At 36.2% G+C, this 25511-nt stretch overlaps 1 protein-coding gene and 1 non-coding gene across 3 annotated transcripts; one reads left to right on the top strand and one right to left on the bottom strand.

Moving 5' to 3' along the window:
• The first annotated feature begins 14473 nt into the window (after nucleotides 1-14473).
• Nucleotides 14474-16392, top strand: LOC149494822 (uncharacterized). 2 transcript variants are annotated; one of them, XM_089724526.1, is made up of 2 exons: nucleotides 14777-14916; nucleotides 15114-16392. In XM_089724526.1, exon 2 carries the CDS (start codon nucleotides 15159-15161, stop codon nucleotides 16260-16262), a length of 1104 nt encoding a protein of 367 aa, XP_089580652.1. In that variant the 5' UTR covers nucleotides 14777-14916; nucleotides 15114-15158; the 3' UTR covers nucleotides 16263-16392. The 2 variants fall into 2 exon arrangements, with proteins under 2 accessions (XP_089580651.1, XP_089580652.1); XM_089724525.1 differs by having other exon boundaries at nucleotides 14474-16392.
• Nucleotides 16393-16718: 326 nt separating this feature from the next.
• LOC149494821 (small nucleolar RNA R66) lies at nucleotides 16719-16795 on the bottom strand. The gene has a single exon (XR_016321923.1). It is a non-coding gene; the product is annotated as a small nucleolar RNA R66 (small nucleolar RNA).
• Between the last annotated feature and the right edge of the window lie 8716 nt (nucleotides 16796-25511).

The following is a 25511-nucleotide window of genomic DNA, read 5'->3' as shown; positions in this document are numbered from 1 at the left end:
GCCAAATGAGAGACAGTGAGTTTTCATGCCAACTACGCGAGCGCGCACTTGAGAGTCGCGAGCGCGCACTTGAGAGTCGCGATCGCATAATATGCCAATTGAGAGTCAGAGAGTTTTCATGCCAACTACGCGAGCGCGCAGTGCAAGTCGCGAGCGCTTCCAGGCCAAGGGCCAACTTCGCGATCGCGTCTTGCAAGGTCGCGAGCGCGAGAAGAGCAAAATGAGAGTCAGTGAGTTTGAAGTGGAAGTCGCGCGCGCGCAGTGCAAAGTCGCGAGCGCGCGACGTGCTTCCAGCCTACGCAGTGCCAGGTCGCGACGCGTTTCCAGCCTGCGCAGTCTGCGCTCTTTTGGTCATATCTCTCAATATACAAATCCAATTTGGGTGATTCAAAAACCCATGCAAAGCTAACACATAGAGGAACAAATAACTCTTCTATGACACTTCCTAATTCCCTCATTAAATGGGGTCAAAATCAAGATGAAGTCCTCCCCTGTTTTCAACATAAACTCAATATCTCCCCTGTTTTCTCACCACTACCATTCTCCAACATAAAGCAATATATTGTCTCAATAGCAACACACTTCACAAATTCTCATGCAAAGAAGATGATAAAAATCAAGAGATATCAAACCTTGACGTCAAAAGCTTGACCTCTGTTCTAGCTTCTCTTTTCTGCACCTTCGAACTCCCTTCTCCTATACACATCAAAATTCTTACAACTTATCTACAATATAACTCAAGTAGAGACTGAATAACATAAAGCTGCAAGTAATTCTACTTACTTGGAGAGAATTGAGGTTGCCTAATGGGATGGAGAAAGAAAGGAAATGAAGGAGATGAAGAAGATGGCGATAAAGATAAACAAGGGAAAGTAAAATGATGATTACGGGTAAGTCATCACAAAATCAAGATAAATGATGGAAACTTACTACATGGTACCTCAAGTGGGTAAAAGCTACAACTTAATACACAAGCTTGTTCTTTTAATGCCATTAAATCCTAATCCTTACACTTTGCTCTTTTTCTCTCAATCAAGTAAGTCCACTAATAATCTCTTTCTACCCCAACCGGGTGTGGTTCAACTCGACTCAACTCAATGCAAGACTCGACTCAATGCAAAGACTCAACTCGGTAGGATGTCACACAAGCTCTCCGTAATAGTTCGAGAATCCTGTGATTCATGCAGATATCCTGCTGGAGTCAAAATCTAAAGATTTCGTGCAGGCTAAGAAAATTATTGTGCCTATTGCCAATATTGGTTTCAATATGGACTCTTTAACGGCGACTGTCCAGAAGTGGCATTGTGTGGAGTCTAATAACGTCGAACCATTAGGTTAAATTATGGAAGCTATTGATGGGTTAAAAAACTTACTAGAGGCGAGTCCTGGGGTCCAAGCCCGCCACTATATCTTGAAAGTGTCATGGGCTTGGGAACCCATGTACAGTTAATGAGTTAAAGGACTTAGAGTCCTTGAAGTGGCCCAGTGTTATTTTTCTACTGAAAGTCTTAGTGGGTTGGTCTAAGGTGGATCAGGTTCGTCAGGCTCTTGGGTATGACGGCCTTTTTGTGGTAAGTCTAGTGGGTGGTCACAGTGGCACGTTGGCTTTAATTTGGATGGAGAAACCTAGTTGCTCTCTTATAAGCTATAATAGGAACCATATCGATGTTTGGGTGGCTGTTGAAGGTTTGGAGCCTTTTCGTTTCACAGGCTTCTACGGTTTTCTAAATTGCAATCATAGGAGACAATCATGAAATCTTCTTAAATCTTTGAAGCCAAAGTCATCCTTACCATAGGCTGTGGTAGGGGATTTCAATGATCTTCTCTATCATTCCGAGAAGATGGAAAGGGTTAACCATTCCTCTTGGTTAATTCATGGATTTAGGGAGGCAGTCAATAACTGTGAACTGTTGGATTTGGGTTTTGTGGGTAATCAGTTTATATGGGAAAGGGATAGAGGCATAGAGGATTGGGTTTGTCAAAGGCTTGATAGAGCTCTGGTTTCGTGTTCTTGTAATAACCTCTTCCTGGATGCTCGTCTTTTTCACATGCAAGTTGTTTCCAATCATCATTGTGCCATTTACTTGAATTTAGGGGTGTCTTTCATTCATCATGTTAAAAGAGGTACAAAAATGCTACGAGAACCAAACTTTCAGGAGGTTGTTAGAGAGGCTTGGGAGGTGGGTTCTGAGTTGGATATTAGGGATCGGATATATCGTTGTGGTTCTTACCTTGCTTATTAGGGAGAAAAGCGAAAATTGTTGTTTAAACAAAAGTTGCGGGAAAGCAAAATACATATGGCTCAGTATAAGTTTAAGAATGATGGTGTTTCTATTAGTTATACAGGGCGACAAAAGATGCATATTCGGAGGTGTTAAGGCAACAACATGCATATTGGTAACAAAGAGCGAAGTAGTGTCGGTTACAAGATGACGATCGAAATACATGCTATTTTCACACTATAGCCTCTGCTTGTCGGAAGAAAAACACGTTTGTGCAATTAAAAGATGAAACTAGTTAGTGAAAAGCTTGGAATGATGGGCTTAATGACTGTATTATGCATTATTATACTGATTTGTTTTCTTCAAATCAAGGGGATGATGAGACAGTTTTGGAGTGCATTAAGCGGAAGGTACAAGCCTCTCACAATGATATTCTTTCGTGCTCGTTCACCATTAAGGATATCAGGCAAGCCATTAAAGGCATGCATTCGGACAAAGCACTAGGCCCGAATGGACCATATCTTGGCTTCTATCAACAGTTCTGATCGATGGTTGGTAATGAGGTGAGTTCAGCTAGTCTTGATTTTCTTAATAATAATGGTACTCCGCTAGGAAGGAATAAAACAAATATCAATTTAATTCCTAACAAAGGGAGTTCGGAGTTTGTTTTTGATTTAAGACCCATCTAACTGTGTAACGTAATAAATAAAATTATGAGTAAAGCTATAGCTAACATAATGAAATTTTGTCTATCTGATATTATCTCTAAGTGTCAAAGTGCTTTTGTCCCAGGTAGAGCTATTACGAACAATATTATGTCGCTCACGAAATTATGCACTTTCTTAAGCGTAAGACTCAGGGTAAAGTTGTTAGTTGTTAAACTTGTTTTTTATTTTTAGTTTGCTGTCATAAGCTTCAGCTGGAAATCGTAGCTGTAAGCATTTAAGTTTTTATTTGTTTTATTTCTCCATAAAATAAGGACTAGTTAGTTAATGTGTTGAACTAGTTTTTAGGAAGTGGCTTAGTGGAAGTAATGTGTTGCTGAATTGTAGCAGGAGATTTGTTATTTTTCATTATATAAGAAAAACGGTGTTTGTTACTATCCGTAACACACCACAAAAAGATTGTTAATTCTGAGTGTCTTTGCTTCTTCTTTATCTCTGTTGTTTACATTTGGTATCAAAGCCTCAAGATCAAGGCCTGATTTCAACAATATCTCATTTAGAAATTGAGCGGTCAAGAAGAGAAAGAGAACAAAAACAGAGAGACGAAATGAGTGAAACAAGCCAATACACAGGTGCGACTGGAGATGATATCTCGAGTGAAGTTGGTGTACGAATTCAAGAGAAGGAGGGATCCGTTACACTCAAATACCCAATGCTGACGAGATGTAATTATGCAGCTTGGGCAATTAAGATGGAGGTATTCATGATGGCACAAGGTGTTTGGGAGGCAATTGAGTCACCAGAAACTATTGATAATCGCAAAGATAAGATGGCATTGGCAGCCATTTATCAAAGCATTGGAGAGGACACACTACTGCAATTGGGTGCCAGGAAAACAGCCAAGGAAGCTTGGATCATGTTGAAAAACATGAATCTAGGTGCAGACAAGGTGAAAGAAGTGAGGACGTGGACACTCTGGCGAGAGTTTAAAGCATTGAAAATGGGAGACTCAGAGAGTATTGATGAGTACTCTGGGAAACTCACCATAATTGTCAACAAGTTGAGAGGCCTCGGCAATACTGTGGATGACATCCAGGTAGTAAAGAAACTCTTACGATCCACCTCTGCAAAATTTCTTCAAATTAATTCAACTATTGAGGAGTTCAGTGATCTCAAAACAAAGTCAGTCGATGAGATCATTGGATCACTCAAGGCTCATGAAGAAAGGTTGCAAGGGTTTGGAGAAAAAGAAGAAACGGTACTCCTCACTCGTGCAGAATGGAAGGCACGAGAGAATGCAAAATCCTTTAAGAAAGAAGGAAAGGATCAAGGCAGTTCTAGAGGAGGCAGGGGACGCAGTCGTGGAAGAGGTAGAGGTCGTGGGCAAAGTGACTCACATCGTGGAGATGAAGGGGGGTCACAAACCCAGAAAAAGAAGTTTGACAAAAGTAAAATTAAATGCTACAATTGTCAACAAATGGGACACTTTGCATCGGAATGTTCTTCGAAAGATGAAAAACTCAATCTGACAGAGAAGCAGAAGGATGAGGAGTCTTCATTGCTGATGATAGAAACGTGTGAAATAATGAATACACGTGACAAGGAGCCAGACGGTGTTATGCTGAATGAAACCATAGTGCCGCCACCAGCAAACGTTGGAGCCGAAAATTCCTGGTACCTGGATACTGGAGCGAGCAACCACATGTCAGGAGAAAGGAAAGTGTTTCGTGAGCTTGACACATCAGTTGTTGGAAAGGTAAGATTTGGAGACAATTCTGTGATAGACATCTGTGGACGAGGGATAGTGCTTTTCAAATGCAAAACTGATGAGCATTTGATATTGTCACAAGTCTATTATATACCTAAACTCAAAAGCAACATAATGAGTTTGAGACAACTTGATGAGAGTGGAAATAAAACTGTCATAGAAGATGGCGTTATGAAGATATATGACAGGGCCAGAAACTTGATCATTATGGTGAATAGACAGTCTAACAGATTGTACGTGGCAAAACTGAAGCTTGCGGAACAGGTGTGTTTGATGGCAAATATCAGTAATGATGGATGGCGTTGGCAGGCAAGATATGGACATTTGAATTTTCATTCCTTAAAAAAATTAACTGACAAAAGAATGGTTGAAGGCTTGCCTAAGATAACCCAGGTCAATCAATTTTGCGATGGGTGTTTGATTGGAAAACAGCACAGAACTCCTTTTCCACAATCAGCAACATATTGTGCAAAGGAACCATTGGATCTCGTCCATGGAGATTTATGTGGTCCTATCTCACCAATCACTTGTGGAGGTAATAAATATTTTATGTTATTGGTGGATGATTTTTCACGATTTATGTGGGTGTTTATGTTGAAGAACAAGAGTGAAGCACTGGTGATATTCAAAAGGTTCAAAGTCAGTGTGGAAGTTGAGAAAGGTAAGAAGGTTAAAAGTTTCAGAACTGATCGTGGCGGAGAGTTCATGTCTGTTGCTTTCAAAGATTATTGCGAGAATGAAGGTATGAAGAGATTTTTTACTGCACCATTTTCACCGCAGCAAAATGGCGTAGTAGAAAGACGTAATCGAACAGTTGTTGAGATGGCCAGATGTATTTTAAAAAGTAAAGAAATGCCTGCAAAGTACTGGGGAGAAGCTGTTAGAACTGCCGTGTATATACTGAACAGGTCACCAACAAAAGGAGTTGAAGGAGGTACCCCATATCAAGCTTGGTTTGAGAAGATACCGAAGGTTCATCATTTTAGAATCTTCGGGTGTCTTGCTCATGCCAAGAATATATCTTCACATCTTCCTAAACTTGCTGATAGGAGCGTGAAGACTGTTCTGTTGGGATACGAAGATGGGACCAAGGCTTACAGACTCTTAGATCCAAAGAAGAATAGACTTATTGTGAGCAGGGATGTGTCTTTCGAAGAAGAGAAGAAATGGTGTTGGGAAGAGAATGCAAAAGACGAAGATGAGCAAGGAGGAACATTTACCGTTCAACTTTCAAAAAAACAGAGCAGAACAGAGGAGGAGAATGATGAACAAACTTAAGTTGATCGAGGTGAAAGACAAATAGAGAATTCGTCCTCAACCTCATCAATGCCAGACAGTACCTCAAAGGCGTCATCATCAAGCACTTCAACTCCTAAAAAATTCAGATCTTTAGAAGAGATTTACAAAGAACTAAACGAAGCAGAGGAGGAAGTTGGCCTTTGTTTTCTTTCTATAAAGGAACCGATCTCATATGAGGAAGCCTCTAAGAATGAAAATTAGAGGAATGCCATGAAGTTTGAAATTCTGTCCATAGAGAAGAACAGAACGTGGAAACTTGTTGATTTGCCGAAGAATCATAGAGCAATCGGCATTAGATGGATTTTTAAACTGAAGAAGAATCCAGAAGGAAAAATAGTGAAGCATAAGGCGAGACTCGTGGAGAAGGGTTACGCACAGCAATATGGTATAGATTACAGCGAAGTCTTTGCACCTGTGGCCAGATTAGAAACTGTGAGATTAATTTTGGCTTTTGCAGCAATCAAAAATTGGGAAGTACATCATATGGATGTGAAGACAGCCTTTCTAAATGGAGAACTAGAAGAGGAGGTGTACGTAGCTCAGCCAGAAGGGTTCGTCGATAAAGAAAATCCAAACAAGGTACTAAAACTTCGTAAAGCCTTGTATGGATTAAAACAGGCACCGAGGGCCTAGAATTTTAAACTTGATCAGTGTTTGCAATCAATTGGTTTTATTAGATGCCCACAGGAATATGCTCTCTACAAGAAAATGAAGGGTGCTGAAGCTATGATAGTTGGAACTTATGTGGACGATTTAATTATAGTCGGCTCAAACAAATTGTTTATTGCTCAATTCAAAAAGGAGATGCAGCAGAAATTTGAAATGAGTGATCTTGGGCTGTTGAGTTATTATTTGGGTATAGAGGTGAGGCAAAATGATGAGTCAATCACCTTATGTCAGGCTGGGTATGCTCGAAAAATCCTAGAGAAGCTAGGAATGGGGAAGTGCAATCCTTGCTCAATTCCCATGGAACCAAGAACGAAAATGAGTAAATTTGGGAATGGAGAACCTGTTGTTGATGAAACACTATACAGAAGTGTTATCGGGAGCTTACGTTATCTGGTGAATACACGGCCTGACATAGCCTACTCGATTGGTGTGATGAGTAGATATATGGAGACACCAACGACTTCACATCTCACAGCTGTGAAGCAGATTTTGAGGTATGTGAAAGGTACTCTTAATTTTGGCTGTGTTTATGAAAAGAAACAGTCAAATATGGAGCTTATAGGCTTTAGTGACAGTGACATGGCAGGAGATATTGATGATAGAAAGAGTAGAACCGGTGTGTTGTACTATCTGGGAGAAAATCCTATAACTTGGGTGTCGCAGAAGCAGAAGGTTGTGGCTTTGTCATCATGTGAGGCCGAGTATATAGCTGCGACTGCTGGAGCATGTCAAGGTGTATGGTTGGGAAGAATTTTGAGTGACATTAGTCAAGTACAAGTGAAAGCCAGGCTTAATGTTGACAATAAGTCGGCTATTGCGTTGGCAAAGAATCCTGTTTACCACGATCGAAGTAAGCACATTAATACCAGGTTTCATTTTATTCGTCAATGTGTGCAAACTGAAGCTATTGAGTTAGAGTATGTGAAAACAGATGAACAGTTAGCAGACATTTTGACAAAACCTCTTGCTAGGCAACGTTTCCTAGAGTTAAGGGAGAAGATTGGTGTAAAGAAAGTTGCTTCAGCAAAGTAAAACAAGTTTAGGGGAGTGAATGTTAGTTGTTAAACTTGTTTTTTATTTTTAGTTTGCTGTCATAAGCTTCAGCTGGAAATTATAGCTGTAAGCATTTAAGTTTTTATTTGTTTTATTTCTCCATAAAATAAGGACTAGTTAGTTAATGTGTTGAACTAGTTTTTAGGAAGTGGCTTAGTGGAAGTAATGTGTTGCTGAATTGTAGCAGGAGATTTATTATTTTTCATTATATAAGAAAAACGGTGTTTGTTACTATCCGTAACACACCACAAAAAGATTGTTAATTCTGAGTGTCTTTGCTTCTTCTTTATCTCTATTGTTTACAAAAGTTAGGGTGGTGGTGCTGAAAATGGACATGAGAAAGGCATATGACCGGGTGGAGTGGTGATTCTTATAATGGCTTATGCTTAAACTAGGTTTTTGAAGTGAGTGGGTTGATAAAGTAATGGGTTTAGTTACAACTGTCAGTTATGATATTTTGCATCATGGAAATAGATTTGGCCCTATTATTCCAAATAGGGAATTGTGGCAAAGTGATCCTATCTCACCATATTAATTTATTATTTGTGCGGAGGCCCAATAAGCACTATTGGAAAAATTTCTAGCGGCTAGTCAACTTCATGGATGTCAAGTGGTAAGATTTGCTCTTGTGATTTCTCATTTATTTTTTGCTGATGATGCCTTTTATTTCTTTAGGGCTCTTCTTCCGGAGGCATTTATTATAAAAAATTGTCTTGGTCTTTATCAACAAGCTTCAGGGCAAGTTGTGAATTTTAACAAATCTGAAATTGACTTTAGTGCCAACACTAATGCTCAATCCAGGCAGAATATATGCTCCTTAATGGGAGTTGAACGTGCGAATTCTTGCTCTAAGTAGTTGGGCTTGCCTTCTATCATTGGAAGATGAAAGAAGGAGCCGTTTTCGTATGTGGTTGATGAGGTTGTGAAGAGATTAGGTGGGTGGATGCAGAAAATGCTATCTCAGGCTAGCAAAGAGATTCTTCTTAAATCGGTTGTGTAGACAGTTCCTAACTACTTGATGAATGTACTTTTATTGTCGAGGGATACGATTGATTCCATTGAAAAGGTGATGAACCGTTTCAGGTGGCGAAATGGTAAAGAGGGAGGCTCCGGTTTGCACCGGTTTGCATGTCATAAATTATGTCGTCACAAGGAGGATGGCGATTTGGGCTTTAAATCTCTAAAGGACTTTAACATTGCTCTCTTGGTAAAACAGGCGTGGCGCCTGTTAACTCAGCCACACTCTATAGTAGTGAGGCTCTATAAGGCTAGGTATTATAAAGATGAGGCTTTATTGGAAGCTTGAAAGAGTAATAGCCCAAGTTTTATTTCGAGTAGAATTCATGAGAGCCTGGGACTGCTTCGAAAGGTTGTATCAGACGTATTGGTAGTGGTTTTTGATTCCGGTTTTTAATTTTCCATGGTTGCCAAATATATCTGCTCCCTATGTGCAATCACCGAACAACACAAGTATTGAAGACATGATAGTTTCGGACTTGTTTAGCTATGGGCGATGGATATGGGACGATGAAGCTCTATCAATGTTGTTCTCTCCTCATGAGTGTAATATTATTCGATAAATTCCGTTGAGTGCTAGGATTTTGAAGATTCTTGGTTTTGGTGGTGGGGAACGAAAGGTAGCTATTCTGTTTAGAGTGGTTATCAGATTCTATATAATGAGAAGAATTATCATTCTCCTGTTCACGAACGGCTTTGGAAGGCTGTGTGGAGCTGTGGTATAGCTGGAAAGATCAAAAATTTTGTTTGGAGGGTGGTGTCGAGATGTCTGCCTGTTCTGGTATCTTTGAAAGCTCGCCATGTAGACATGAACACTACATGCTCTTTGTGTGGGGTGGATGAGGAGACGATACTTCATGTTGTCTGGTTATGTCCAATAGCTCAAGCCATATGGAGCCAATCTAACCTAGGGTGGTGAATGGGAGTTACTTCTGTACCTAGGTGGTTGGAGTCGATTCTCATTAATGTGTCTGAGGACAAATGGGGCCTAGCATTTACTTTAGCATCTGAGTTGTGGTGGAATCGAAATCAGATGGTATGGGCTCAAAGCAGGTTCCATCCTCGATCATTATAAGAAGAGCTAGGCATATCACAGATAACTGGCAGATGGCGCAGAAAAGTCAGCATCGTGGAGGCTTTCAAGGTCATTTGCCATTTTCTGTGAAGTGGTGTGCTCCGAAATTGGGCCTGTGTAAACTAAATTTCAATACTGCATGGGATGTTGTAATGCATAGAGCAGGTTTAGGTGGCTGTTGTAGGATGACAAGGGTCGATGGATGGGAGGTGGCAGCATGGTTATGGAAGGTATCACGAATGCAACTATGGCTGAGTTGTTGAGTTCCGTGAGCCCCTAAGCTAGTTAAAGAATAAAGGTTTGTTGGGATGTTTGGAAGTTGAGTGTGACTATCTGGTGGTCATCCAAGCTTTTTGTACTTTTACTTTCTGATTGTTCCTGTTTTGGTATTTTGCTTAATGAGTGTAGAACTCTTGTTAATGAGTTCAATGATGTAGCTTTGCTATTTGCTAAAAAAATTAGCTATCCTTGTACCCATTTATTGTCAAGGGCTAATTCTTTGTCTAGTTTGGTGGAGTGGGGTCCTGTCCCTCCAACAATTATTCAATATGTTTTGTTTCTTGATGCTCATCATTCTTTTTCGGAAAAAAAAAGGAAAATCTCTTTGCAGACTTAAATTAATACTACCTAATATCTTATATTACTTTATATTTTCTAAATAACATAATATAAATATAAGAGTAAAATATACTTGGATTCCAAAATTATATGCTAGTTCATACTTTCCTCTCTCTATTTTGAAAAATTACTTTCAAGTCGTTAATATAGAACTTTTCATCTAAAAAGTAAGTATATTCCATTCAAAAAATGTATTTAACTAACTTTACGGTGCTGATTTTTTAGAGGGAAGGAGCCGATAAAGAATTTAAACAAAACTTAAAAACATCATGATAAGTTCTCGAAAATAAATGGACAAAAAATATTAATTAGAATATAATTAAGTACAAACTATATTTTACCCTAGATATTAAACACATAACTCAAGGCTTATTTTCACCCATCGTCCGTCAAATATACTCCTCATTTCTTAATTGCCTTTATACTTCAATTCGTCACTTAAAAATACATAGAACTTTTATTGAAATAACTCATGAGTCTTTTTACCAGTTTTTCAGTCAACTGCAGGTGAAAAGCTAACATGAAATTACTTAGTCAGCAAATAATTATTTTCAAAATGCCACATCATATTTTTTTAATAATGTTATCTCCATTTTAATTTTATTTTTCTCTCCCATCTCTCCTCTACCCATCTCTCTCTCTCTTGCCAGAAAAAGTAAAACGCTGATCTCCAATCTGAGCTCATCTTCTCTCCTTGCTCTAGTTCATCTCTGTTCTTTTCAGATTTTTTAAAGGTATGAAAATAAAAATAGATTAGATAACATTAGCACAATTCCAAAACAAGTAGTAAATTATTTATATAAAAAAAAAAAGGAAAATAAAACCTTAGGAAAACCTACTTTAAAAAAGCTTTCTCCATACATAAAAAAAGTGATACCGAAGGGAGAAAAAATATTAGATAAAAATTACATAGTAAGAAGCTAAAGGTCACAAAAGAAATAACAAAGGAAAAATGGAAGCATAAACCACAATTATATGAAGTGGAAATCCACAGTATAATTTTTTTTATAATAATTATCTTTAATTTGAAAAACTAACCCAAAAAATTAAAAAAATTTGAAAATTACAAAAAAAAAAAAAATCAAAATCCTACCAAGCACCATGGTCATCCGTCTGATGGAGAAGATTTCATTTGAGAGCTCTAAAGATTGTAAGTTGTACCAAAAAGATTAATAAATTATGAAAAAATTGCACTGGAATTTGACATGAGGGCTTAATTTGATTTCAAATATATAGAGAGAACTACAAGATCTATGAAAACATAAAGATCAAGAAAGAGAGTGATACTGAATTTTTATATTTTTTTTAGAGAGAGAAATGGAGCGTAAATTTTCAGGATTAAATACTCTATAAGACACCATTAATGGAGGAGAAGATGTTTGGATCAGAAACAAGAGAGGATGAGAGAGAGAGAAGGGTTTGGTCGATGTTTGGTGGCTTGGCGTTGCTCCTTGACCATGAAATAACAAAAAATGAGGTTGTGGTGCTATGGGGAGGAGCTGTGATCATACAATGGAGAAGAGGAATGGAGTTAGCGGCAAAGAGGAGGGAGGAGAGAGGAGAGAGAAAATTACAAGGTGGGAGAGAAAAAATTATTAAAAAATCTAATATGAATTTTTTTTTTTTTTTGTTAAAAAACATGTACATGTTAGCAAGATTACTGGCTGTTTACCGCATAATTAGTGAATAGACTTTTATATTATTTAAATAGTAATTTAGGTATTTTTAAGTAAGGAATTGAAGTATATGGATAATTAAGAAATATGGGATATAATTAAAAAATAACGAGTGAAAATAAGCCCATAACTCAGAGGGAATCTATCACGTCACTTTGTTCAACCTTTTTGGTTTATTGGTTTCACATGTTGGTCATGTATGTGCATATATTTAATATACAAGTGGAACTTTTAAATTTGCAAAATGTATATTTTGTACCATATAATTTTTTAAAAAAATCTTATAACTCTTTATACTTTGCGGGGTACTATAAGGTACCTCTATTTATTTTTTTTCATATTTAATAAATACTTATCCTAAGCAAATAAAGCGCGTGCAACTTAAATCTCCTTATCTGGAAAAATATAATGACATGCTAGAGACAAAGAGAAACACATCATACGCCACATCATACATTGCCATCTCCTCATTCCTCCTCTTCCGTCTTGCTTTCAAAACCCATCAAATTGAGAGAAAGAAAAAACAAACCTACTTTTGCTTTCTAAAAGTATTTTAATTACCTTTAGAGCACAAAATCAAAGAAGAGCAGAACTTGATTTACTAGAAAAAGAAAGTTAAACCAGAAAATCAAGAAAATAAGAAAATGGGTTGTTGGTCGCAAGATCCCTGCATATTAATCCTAATGTCATTTACAGGTATATACAGTAATCAAATTGCTAATGAAATGTTGGGACATAGAGAAATGATTTAACACAACATGATTTTCAGGGGATAAAAAAGAAAAGATCAATCATTCCATAGTGAAGGTAAAAAAAGAAAAAAAAAAAGGTTAAGTTCAATGTAAGAAAACAGTAACACTCAATTCAATCCTAAGTTTTTTACAACATAAAAAAGAGATAGTATTCTGTTTTTCCATTCTCTGCCTTAGCAAATCAAAATCACAATTCACCAATAATAAAAATCAAAATCCTACAAACTTAGCTTTGCCTACTTAAGAACAAAAATTTATAGTTCCAAAAACAAACCAAACAAGAAGACCTCAAATCAGTCACCATCACTGCAGAAACAATCAAAATCACCTCCTTCTTTGATCCGCGGCATACTCTGACAAAGTCACAACCTCCGACAATAGTGTTGAAAGCGGAGTCAGAAGCGGCGAATTTCGACAAATTGGGCATGACCTGTTAAGCTTTAGCCAAGCAACATAAGTGAAAAAAATGTCTGCACTCAGGCATCATTCATAGCATCTCCAAATCTTTATACTCGCACAAACAGATCGAACAAGTAGTATTATTTCCATTTGAACTCCCATTCTTAGTGACTGAAATTTCGGATACGAATTTATTACCGCTTGGTCAAGCCCAACGGCAAAGGTTTCTAGGTCACGTTCTTGGTCATCCTCATCTTCAGCGACAAATATAATGCGAGAAAGAAGCATACCATTGGGAACAGAACATGAGGAGAAATGGGAAGAGGTGACAATATGGCAATTAAACAAGCTTTCATTCTCTTCGTTCTAACGTGGATACTCACGCATTAATTCTAACGTGGCGAGATACTTATTAAATACGAACAAAATAAATAGAGGTACTTTATAAAACCCTGTTAAAGTATAAGAGGCCACAAGGTTTTTTTTAAAAAATACAGTATATATATTTTGACTCTTTTAAATTGTTGATTGTATGTACTCTTACTAATTAAATATTTGGTATATATATATATATATATATATATATATATATATATATATATATATATATATATATATTTTTAGGGGAAATTATTTATATTTTATATATGGAATATCTGGTATATATATATAAACGCACTGGTGACTTTTAAACTTTATTATTAACTTGTTGTAAATTCACTTCTGACCCGTAATTTGAATTTAAAATTTATCATTCCAAAAACAACTCAATAATATTGAGAGGTTGTGCATTAATTAATTTAATCCGCACTATATTTTAAAAATACTTAAATCAAAATAGCCCAATTCAATAGAAAATAAATCAAATATTATTCAATTTTGTCAAATATTCATTTCGTCCCATTTTGTTTGCATAGTTTGACAAAACACACATATTAAGAATTTAGTTAACAAAAATTATTTTACTTTTTTTACCCTTTAACTCATTAAAATATTAATAAAAATTTTTCATTTAATAAAGAATCATAAAAATTATTATAAAAAAATTATTTATATATACATATATATATTTTTAGAAATTTTATAAATATTTTAAAACATTCAAAATAACAATCAAATAAAATAGAATTGATGGAGTATTATTTATTTGAATTTCTGGGTCTGCGAGTTACGCGTGGTATAAGATTTTTTGGATAATAATAAATGAAGTTATTACTAGACGGTCCACGTGTCAGGATGGAGAAAAGAAATAAAAAAAGGAAAAAGGTGAAGGAAACAAAATGGAGAGGAAATCTGGGAAGAACAAGGAAAAGGAGAGAGAGAGAGTTTTACAGAGGAGGATATGGAGCTTGAACATTTCAGCCATATTCATAATTTGATCTATAATGAAGAAGAAATAAATGACGAAAACAACAATGTTTGTTGTGGGTGCAAGCAGCTAATATCAGGTCCTAGTTACAATTGTTTCAAATGCAGCTTCTTCCTCCACAAAGCCTGTGCAGAGCTACCTAGAGAGATCAACCATCCCTTGCACAGGAAACACCTTCTCACTCTCTTAATGGTCCAGCCATATTCTTCAGGACAGGGCGTTTGTGATCTGTGCAGTAGATCTTTAAACAACATGGTCTACAATTGTTCTCTATGCCAATTCGATCTCGACATCGATTGTGCCTTGAAGCCATGTGTTTCTGGTACACCTACAGGTAATTACGAGCATCAATTCTTTCACTTGTTGAAGTCAATTAATTTCACTTGTGATGCTTGTGGGAACGAAGGGACTCAATCTCCTTATATCTGTATTATGTGTCAAATTATGGTTCATAAAGAATGCATTTCACGACCTAAAGCTATTAGAATAACAGAGCATAAACATGTAATAACCCACTTCTATTTCCTTCAGAATAGTGAATCCACAGATCAATCTTGTGGAATTTGTCAAATTGAAATGAACTTAGACCATGGTGGTTATTATTGTTCTCTCTGCGATTATGTTGTTCATGTCGATTGCGCAAGAAAACATTTAATTGGGGTTGAAGATGAAACTCACAAACTTGGTACTGATGCTCTTGGAGATTTATCTATAAAATCAACTAGTGATGATGATGCAGACGAACAACTAGTTGCAGAGAACAAACAGTTTAGTCATGAACATGGTTTGGCCATTATTGATCAGGTTAACAACAAGAAACGTTGTGTTGGGTGTATGTTACCGTTGTCGTCTGCTTCAATAACCTATGGTTGTCTACAATGTGACATGTTTCTGCACAAGGAATGCTCTGAATTGTCTACTAAGATAAAACACCCACTTCACCGGCACTCGCTTACTCTTCTCTTAAAAGCATATAGCTTTGATGGGTTGTTCAAATGTAATGCTTGTGAGCAATATTGCCATGGATTTTGCTACCATTGTGAGAAATGTGATTTCTACCTTGATATTAGATGTTCTGCTATTATATCAACAACTCTTGAGCACCATGGGCATGACCACCTTCTTCGCCTAGTACTCAGCAAAAGAAGCTATAGCTGTCATTGCAGTGCTTGCTATGAAACCAAGTTCAGCTATTTTGAGTGTGAAGATTGCAACTTCTGTTTAGACTTTAAATGTGCTACTCTACCAATCTCAGTTAGACACAGATTTGATGAGAAGCATCCTCTTAAGCTTACATATGATTTTGTTAGCGACAGGTCGTTTGACCATTACTGTGAGGTATGCGAGATGAGAATAGACCCTGGGACTTATGTCTTCAACTATGCACCCTGGTTTTATGGGTGTAAAGAATGTGACATTTCTATTCACCCTGAATGTGTTCTTGGAAGGTACCCATATATCAAGTTTGACAGAAGTAGTGCTTATTCACTTAGTGGAATCCATTCACATGGTCTCACTTTAGTCCAGAAACCTTTTATCTTGGTCAAGAAGAGAAAGTTCTACCCGCCATGTGATCACTGCGCTGAGCCTTTTGACGAGGACTTGGCTCTGCAGTGCAGTCAGTGTAATTTCATCATCCACCGGAAAGGTCCTTGTTTTACCCAAAACGTGCAACAGTAACGGGAGAAACGGACTTTGTTATTTATGAAGTTACTGAAAGTCTTCTTATAACAATTCTTGGTCTTGTATCCAAGAGTAATATTTTTTTGTTTATTTAATATCTGATAAATGAGATGTATCTTATAAGCAACATATGTTCCAATTATATTTCAAAAAAAAAAAAAAAAAAAAAAAAAAAAAAAAAAAAAGCAAGAAACAAACAAAGACAGCCACGTTACATTACGTATTACGGCTGTGTCCAGAGATGGAATTGTAACATAAGACATTACAGTGACTTATTGAGGATGAAAGGGGCCAAAAAAAGAAAATAGATCTGGTACCAAAAACGGTGTCGGATACTCGTGATGATCACACGTCAAGTGCTTCCTCCTTGGCCACAAAATTGAAACCAAAGTAATTGCTACCGACATAAACACTGTTGTCTTTAATGGAATGCAAATCAACAATCATCGGAGGGTCCTCATGAATTATACTTGTAATTTTCTTCAAGTTAGTGTTATATCATGTCTCAAAGAATCAATTACTAAAGTGAAGTAAACCAACAGTCGAATCTCTTTTACATTTAAGAAGATTTTTGAATAAAACAGAAATCAGGTTCGAAAGGTCCTATGAAGAGACATCTCTCATAAAATCAAATACACAAAAGCAAACCTTGCTACCAAGCAAAATAGCAAATAAAGCAAAACCCTTCAATAAAATTAAGGAGAAACTCGCAAAAGGCTAGAAGGAAGAGCAACCACAAGAAAATTACCAAGCAAAAACCCGGAATTAATAGAAAATAAATAGAATAAGTCAACAAAACTTAACCTATAAACTATTTTCTCACAAACACAATAAAAGAAAGGATAAATGATAAATTCAGTGTATCAACTTTTGATTTTTTGTCAATTTGATATATGAATGGAAAATGTTCACGATTGGTTGGTTTACTTAAAAAAAAAAAAAAAAAAAAAAAAAAAAAAGCTAATCAAGTGTTAACCGATGATGATGTGATAGCCGGAAATATTATTTTACCATGGCCATCGATAGATCAAGCAACGACAGGAGCATCGTTGAAGTGTTGAGACTGTGGTGCTCTCCTAAAGTATTTTCAGGAGGCTCAAAAGCATCCCGAGCTTTCTCACTCCAATTTCTTTGAGTCGACACAGGCCATGCTCAATCTCGTTTGCATTATTTGTAAAAAACCTTGCAGATCCAAAATAGTACTTTTCAATCAATATTAATTTTAATTTTTCTTGTTTTTTGAATTAGGAAGTTTTTTTTTTGGAAATTTTTGAATCAAAATTTAGTAATTTTGTTGCTGGTTTATGGGAGCCTGAAGGGAATTAAAGTGATTAATTGTGCAGATTTAAAGGAAAAAGAGTATATTGTTGGGTTTTGAGTAAAGGCCGACATTTTGACTCTGCTAGAAATTTAAATCTTCATTCAAGATTTTATTTCTTTTCATATAATTTATTTTTCTTTTTTTTTTTTTTTTTTTTTTGGTTTTGTTTGTTCATAAAAGAAAGTGATTTGTTTGTTCAAGATTTTAGTTCTTTTTGTTTTTTCGATCTTTTTCAGCACTTTTACTGTTTTCTATTCATGTATTTAGTCTACACCTCTTTTTATGACTATTTAAATTCTTTTTGAGGAAAAGAGGACAAGGATTATGAGTAAGTTTGTTTTGCTTTTTTTGATCATGAAGATTCAATTAGTATTTGTTAAAAATTTTTTCATAATGCAGCACGGATAAATGGAGAAATATCTCAAAATCCGGCCCTAAGGGAGAATAATAAATAAGGTATGATAGTCATTTCACTAGTTTTGCCACGTTAGATTAGATTTTTCTAACTCAAGTATGTCATGTCAATCTCTGACTAGATACTTGTGGGCTCACAAATTGCTTAATTATATTTTCGGCTATCATATCATCACTTTGACACTTAATTGACTTTTTAAAAAGTTGAACCACTCAATTGAAAAGTTTTATGTCCATACACCAAATTGACAAAAGATCTGAAATTGAGACACCAAATTTATCATTTATTGACAAAATATGTAAATTTTGAAACTCAAATTATCTCAATTGAAACTTGAAATTTGGGAAATAAGATTTTCCATTTATACAAGGGGTGAGATTGGGAAAGATCTGCAGAGAGAAGGAAAGAAATATTTGGGGCAATGAAATCATTGAATAGATAAAAGTTAGGCTAGTATTTTGTTTTCCAAAAACGACACAGATAAAGTAAAACCGGGTTCATACCAATTTTGTCAATTTTTCCGGGTTTTTATATCATCCGTGTTTTTATATCAAATCAGACCGGATCAGCTACCAGGTCGTGCCTAACCGGTCCGATCCGGTTTCGAAAACATTGATTATTACTCTAGTTTTATGCTCTTAAAGCCCTAAACCCATTCTTGTGCAATAAATTTATTATGGTTTTAATCCAATGCCACAAAATTTGTTTCCGTTGAAGATTAAAGTTGGGATCTCTAGAATAGTTTATGAATATTTTTTTTTTTTGTTAACAAAATATTAATCTATTATGTCAGGTATGATTACTAAATTTTGAGTTTGTTTATATGTTGATAAAAAAAAATTTTAATTTCTTTGAAATTAGTGATTAAGCTCATCCAGAAAACATGTCTGCTTTCTTAACATTTAGGATTATATCTTTGTGTCGAAATAGTAGAATGGTTTTAAAATTAAAAAAATACTATACTAACATCTTGTTCCATTTCTGAAAACTATTCTCATGTAGCTTGTACACAAAAAGTTATTTTCAAACTATTGGAAGAGAGATGTTCCAAAAATTTACTTACGATGACATTAGTCAGCTACATGTATCTTATTTGGCGTTCCACAGTTAGATTTCGAGCACCAAATTTCTTACTTAGTTTTCAAAAAATAAGAAAGAAAAGGAAGGAAAAGATTTGATCTGTTTTTTCAGCAACTCTGTTCTACTCTGTTTTTCTAACATCTGGTATCAGAGCCCGGGTTATACTCCGAGGAATTAATCTGTTTTACCAACAGATCCCAGGTTCCCTTCCAGATGGCTTGTAATTCAGTGGGAATTAATCTCTCACAACCTTCTGTTCCAATTCTTCGAGGAATCGCCAACTATGATATTTGGAGTATCAAAATGAAAACTCTTTTTCTCTCCCAAGAGTTATGGGATTTCGTAGAGAATGGCTACAACGAAAGAGCATCTGTAGAAATTCTTAAAGAATTACTGAAGAAAGATAATAAAGCTCTTTTCCTCATCCAACAAGCTGTAGATGATGCTATTTTCTCGAGAATTGCTGCTGCAACAAAAGCGAAAGCAGCATGGGATATACTCCGGAATAACTACCAAGGTGTAGGGAAGGTAGTTACAGTAAAGCTGCAGACACTTCGTAGAAAGTTTGATTGCTTTGTTATGAAGGATGGTGAGTCCATGCATGAATACTTCAACAGAGTTATGGAAGCTGTAAACCAAATGCGAAAGTACGGGGAGGAGTTGTCAGATCAAAAGGTTGTGGAGAAGATTTTGAGGAGTTTGCCCAGAAAATATGAATCTGCCGTTGCTGCAATCGAAGAATCGAAGGATTTAAGGATCCTGTCTATTGATGAGTTGATGGGTTCTTTACAATCCCATGAAGACAGGCATCATGGTTACGAAGAAGGTGACACAGAAAATGTTTTTCACACTAAATTGCAGCTATCTAAAGAAGCAGAGAATAATGGCAATAGCCATATCAGTCGTGGTGGACATTCTTCACGAGGAAGAAGAGGAGGCAGAGGTTACAGAGGGGGACGAGCCGGTGGCCAGAGTCAAAATCACAACACTGAAAGTAATAAAGGTGAAACTCGTTTCCGTAATTTTACATGTTATAATTGTGGGAAACAAGGTCACATAGCAAAGAATTGCCGGCTAAAAGGAAATCAGGCTAATCTAGTTGAGCAAGAAAATAATGATGAATGTGAGAGTTTATTTCTTGCTGCTTTTGCTACCAGAGAATGTGATTCTAATGTGTGGTATATGGATAGTGGTAGCAGTAAGCACGTGACTGCTAATCTAGAGGCTTTTGTTAGTGTGGATAAGTCCTTCAAATCCAACATTAAAACAGCAGATGGAACGGTTCATCAAGTTCATGGTAAAGGGATCGTGAAGTTGAATGATTGTGAGATTAGAGATGTTCTATATGTGCCTGATTTGGATTCAAGCCTTTTGAGTGTTGGTCAATTTATGAGAAAAGGGTATTCACTCCTTTTTGAAGATTTCTCTTGCACTGTGTTTTCAGATAAAACAAAAAAGAATATGTTATTTCGCGTTCCAATGAGCGAAAATAATATATTTCCACTTGATTTTGATGACCAACAAAAAGCATTAGCAGTGTCATTGGAAGATGATGATTTGTTGTGGCATCACAGGTATGGACATTTAAACTTTAACAGCTTGAGTTTAATGTCTAAAAATAATTTGGTGGATGGATTACCTGTCATAAATTCTGTTGGTGATGTGTGTGAAAGTTATGTGATTGGGAAACATCATAGAGACTCTTTTCCCAAGGGCAAAAGCAGGAGAGCTTCTGAAACAGCTGAACTTATACATGCCGATGTTTGCGGTCCGATGCGCACTTTGTCTCTTAATGGCAGCAGGTACTTTATTGTCTTTGTTGATGATTATAGCCGAATGACTTGGGTTTTCTTTCTTAAAGAAAAATCAGAGACGTTGTCAACATTCAAGAAATTTAAAAGCTTGATCGAAAAACAAAGCGGCAATGCAGTAAAGATCTTGCGAACAGATCGTGGAGGTGAATTTGTCTCTGCAGAATTTGACAAATTCTGTGAAGATCTTGGAATTCAAAGGCAGCTTACAGCCAGTTATACTCCCCAACAGAATGGTGTGGCGGAGAGGAAAAACAAAAGTCTTGTGGAGATGGCCAAGAGTATGTTGAAAGCCAAAAGTCTTCCAAAAAGCTTTTGGGCAGAAGCCATTCATACTGCTGCCTATATTTTGAACCAAAGTTCTACATCAGCCCTATCAAATCAAACACCTTTTGAGGCTTGGAATGGGTGGAAACCAAAGGTAAAACACTTTAAAATCTTTGGTTGTGTTGCTTATGTGTTGGTGCCATCTCAAAAGAGAGGAAAACTTGATGAAAACAGTGTGAAATGCATATTTGTGGGGTACAGTATGGAAACTAAAGGGTATCGCTTCTATGATCCTCTTTCAAAAAAATTGCTAATAAGTCATGATGTTGTTTTTGATGAGAAAAGTGTATGGATTTGGAGTGAGGTGCAGCCAGGAGTAAATGTATTTCCAAATGATGAGGATTTTGTCCCTGAACAAATTCAAAATGAAGGCAACAATGGTGGTTCAGATTCTTCTTTCTCAAATACTCCTATTTCCAGTCCTTCTAGTTCAACATCATTGTCTTCAACAAGTACCCCTCCACGGAAATGGAGATCTATACAAGAGATTTATGGACAACTTGATGAATGTCATCTTGTGGTCTATCAAGAACCAAGCAAGTTTGAAGAAGCAGCAAAAATTGCAGAATGGCAAAATGCAATGGATGAGGAGATGAATGCATTAGAAAAAAACAAAACATGGGAGTTGGTTGACTTGCCATTCGGTAAAGAAGTAGTGGGGCTGAAATGGGTGTACAAGCTGAAATACAGGCCAGATGGGTCTATTCAGAGATACAAAGCTCGGTTAGTCGCACTTGGATACATGCAGCGTGAAGGCATTGATTTTGAAGAAACGTTCTCTCTAGTAGCAAGGTTTGACACGATTCGAACTACTCTTGCTATTGCTGCTTATTTTTACTGGAAAGTTTTTCAGTTTGATGTAAAATCAGCCTTTTTAAATGGTATTTTGGAAGAAGAAGTGTATGTGCAGCAACCTAAGGGCTATGAAATTGTTGGTGAAGAAAAGAAAGTGTACAAATTAAAGAAAGCTCTCTACGGCCTCAAGCAAGCACCGAGGGCCTGGTATGGGAGGATTGACGCACATTTTTGTAAAAATGGCTTCCAAAAGAGTGCAAGCGAGCCCACGTTGTATGTTAAGAGAAAAGCTGACAATGAGGTATTGATCATTTGCCTTTATGTGGATGACTTAATCTATACAGGAAATAGCATTGAGTTATTCAATGAATTTAAGAAGATTATGGTGACTGAATTTGATATGACTGATTTTGGCTTGATGAGTTATTTTTTTGGGATTGGAAGTGAGCCAGTGTAAGGCTGGAATTTTCATTTCACAACAAAAATATGTGAATGATCTCCTTTCTAAATATAATATGAAAGATTGCAATTCAGTCACAACTCCAATGATCACAAACCATAAATATTGCTTGGATGATGGAGAAGAGAAAGTAGATTCTCAATTATATCGGAGTTTGGTGGGAAGTCTGCTTTATTTAACAAATAGTCGTCCGGATATTTTGCAAGCAACCAGTCTCCTTTCAAGGTTTATGCAGAGTCCAAGCAAGGTTCATTTTGGTGCTGCGAAAAGAGTTTTAAGATACTTGAAGGGTTGTTCTATGTTAGCTTAGAAAATTTTAAACTGTATGGTTTTTCTGACAGTGATTGGGCAGGTTCTTTGGATGACCGTAAAAGTACTACAGGATATTTGTTCTTGCTTGGGTCTAGTGCCATATCCTGGAGCTCAAGAAAACAACCATCTATAGCTTTGTCGTCTTCGGAAGCCGAATATATGGCTGTCACTACAGCAGCTTGTCAAGCAGTTTGGCTCAGACGAATTTTGCAAGATATGAAGATTGAGCAGAAAGAAGCAACAATCATTTTTTGTGATAATCAGTCTACAATTTCGATGGCGAAAAATCCAGTTCATCACCAAAGAACAAGACACATTGATATTCGCCATCATTTTTAAGAGAGCAAGTTGCAGAAGGAAGTATTCAGCTAGAGTTTTGCAATACAAGAGAGCAAGTAGCTGATTTGTTTACAAAGGCTCTTACTTTTGAGAAGTTTGCATATCTCAAAGACAAGCTAGGAGTTATGGATTTTTCCATTAAGGAGGAGTATGTTAGAGAGTAATGCAAAGTATCTCTGCACGTTATCTATTTTTAGTTAGTGATATTAATTTTCTGTTTTAATAAGTCAATATTTGTTATTTGATTCCCTATTTTCTTGTTGACGTGAGATAATTTGTGTCCACATAATTTGGGATTTGGTTATGCTGTGATTGTATTTAAAGAGCATTTGATGAATGGAAATGTATCCGATTTTTCTCTCACATTTTCTGTGCACACTAGCGGTTTGCTGAAATTCCTCTTAGTTCTTTTTATTTTTTTTCAGCAACTCTGTTCTACTCTGTTTTTCTAACATTTGTTGGGTTGTTGTGTACTATCAGAGACACAGGAACGAGCCAATGTCAGGATTGATTCATCATAAACTGTGGCGTTGTCCAGCAGGTACTCCACGTTGTAAATTTGCCTCACTTTGACAAGCTCTTCTAGCACTAGGTGACTCTGTCTGTCAATACACTACAAAAAAATCGCAAAATTGCGACTGACAAATCGGTCGCAAATTATGAGAAATCGGTCGCTAATTCCATTTAGAGACCGATTTGCGACGGACATTAATCGGTCGCAAAAGTACTCGTCGTAAATTATTTTGTAACCGAATTACTAAGCGGTCGCAAATTAGCGACTGACTAATCGATCGCAAAATCGACCGCTAATCAGAGACTAACAAATCTGTCACAAATCGGTCGCAAAAAGTGTCGGTCGCAATTATCAAACTCGGTCGCAAATCAGTTACAAATTCTCGGTTATACTTTGGTTGCAGTTCAGTTGCTAGTCGGTCGCAAAATATAATTACAGGCAAAACAAATAATTTAATAATATTAAAATCACAATTTTTCCACTGTCAAAAATCGACATACATATACATCACAACCACAAGCATCATCATCAAGATCAACACAGTAACAATGTACGAATGGAATTGTAAATGTAATGTACTATACAAAATAGTAACAATGTACGAATGGAATTGTAAATGTAATGTACTATACAAAATATGAAAAAAATCACTGAAAGCTAAAACGGTCTGAAATCAAATCTACGAGGTCGGTCCTCTACACGATCCAGTGTCATAGTGTCGACAGGAGTATCTGCGGATGTGTCATAGTGTCGGCAGGAGTGACCAAGGTATCGACTGTTAATATTATTAAGTTATAATAAGTATTGCATTTAATATAAATAAAATTAAAATTGAAAAAATTGATTAATTGCTCGTGATATTCTTAAAACGATTTATATTTATGAACAAAAGATCGATCCTTTAGGACAGAGTGAGTATATATATTTGCTCATGTGTTTCGAGAATTACGATAATATTTAGATAAAATACTTTAACAATGATAATACCAAATAAACCTTTACAATAAGTGTGAATCGAAGTTTTCATTGAGTGTATTTTGCAAAGTCATTGATTCAAAATGAAAAAATTGAGAATATAAATAGAAACTAGTTTAATCATTACAAATAGCTAACTTGATCGTCTGGAGCTTGTTCATGAAATCGAAGGGGCTTCATATTCAAATCAATCATTTTATTGTCTATCTTTGCATTTCCATGATTTTGTTGATTCTCTCACTTTGTCGTCTGATTCATATTAGATTGTTGGTGCTGATTTTGTTCTTTCTTGATCTCGTCACTTCCATCTACTGCTTGCAAATTTGGGTCTACAGCTACTGTACTATCACCTGGAAACTAATCAAAATCAAAATTATTATTAAACATTACTGTTCGTTTAAACTTTAAAAAAAAAATTGATAAAGGGCAAAAGACAAACCTCAACTCTTTGTCTGAGCAGAAGAAATCTTCTATGCGTTCTTTTACCTCCAACATGAACGCTCACATCACATTGCAAACAAAGCGAGCTTCCATCTACTTCACAGTAAAAGAAAGCTGCAATTTTCCAAGAAAATATAATGTAATTTTTTCATCCAAATTCTAACTTAATTAAGTTGGTTAATTACAATTATTAATTACCAGGTGCATTTTCACATATGTCACAGCAAGGAACATCACTGGGATTTGCCAAACCTACTCGCATGTGCCGACTAGCAAGCTTATTACATATATGTACCTGCCATTGGTCTTGTATAAATCAAAGCTTTCACTGTATATATGTATATATATTTTAGGGAAAAGAAAAGAAGTTACAAATTGATTGATAAAAAAAAAAAAAAAAAGCTTGCCAACTTGATTAATATACAAGTCAGAACCTCAAATATAGTTAAAGTGTAA

The sequence above is a fragment of the Jatropha curcas genome, chromosome 7 (genome assembly GCF_041381405.1).
Source record: "Jatropha curcas cultivar XTBG-Jc1 chromosome 7, XTBG_Jcur_1.0, whole genome shotgun sequence".
In the NCBI taxonomy this organism is placed as follows: domain Eukaryota; kingdom Viridiplantae; phylum Streptophyta; class Magnoliopsida; order Malpighiales; family Euphorbiaceae; genus Jatropha; species Jatropha curcas.
Note: the sequence above shows the minus strand (reverse complement) of the source record. Positions and strands in the feature narration are given on the sequence as shown.

Excerpts from the sequence above, each read along its gene's own strand:
- LOC149494822 (XM_089724525.1), top strand. The coding sequence starts at position 14,556 with ATGGAGCTTGAACATTTCAGCCATATTCATAATTTGATCTATAATGAA.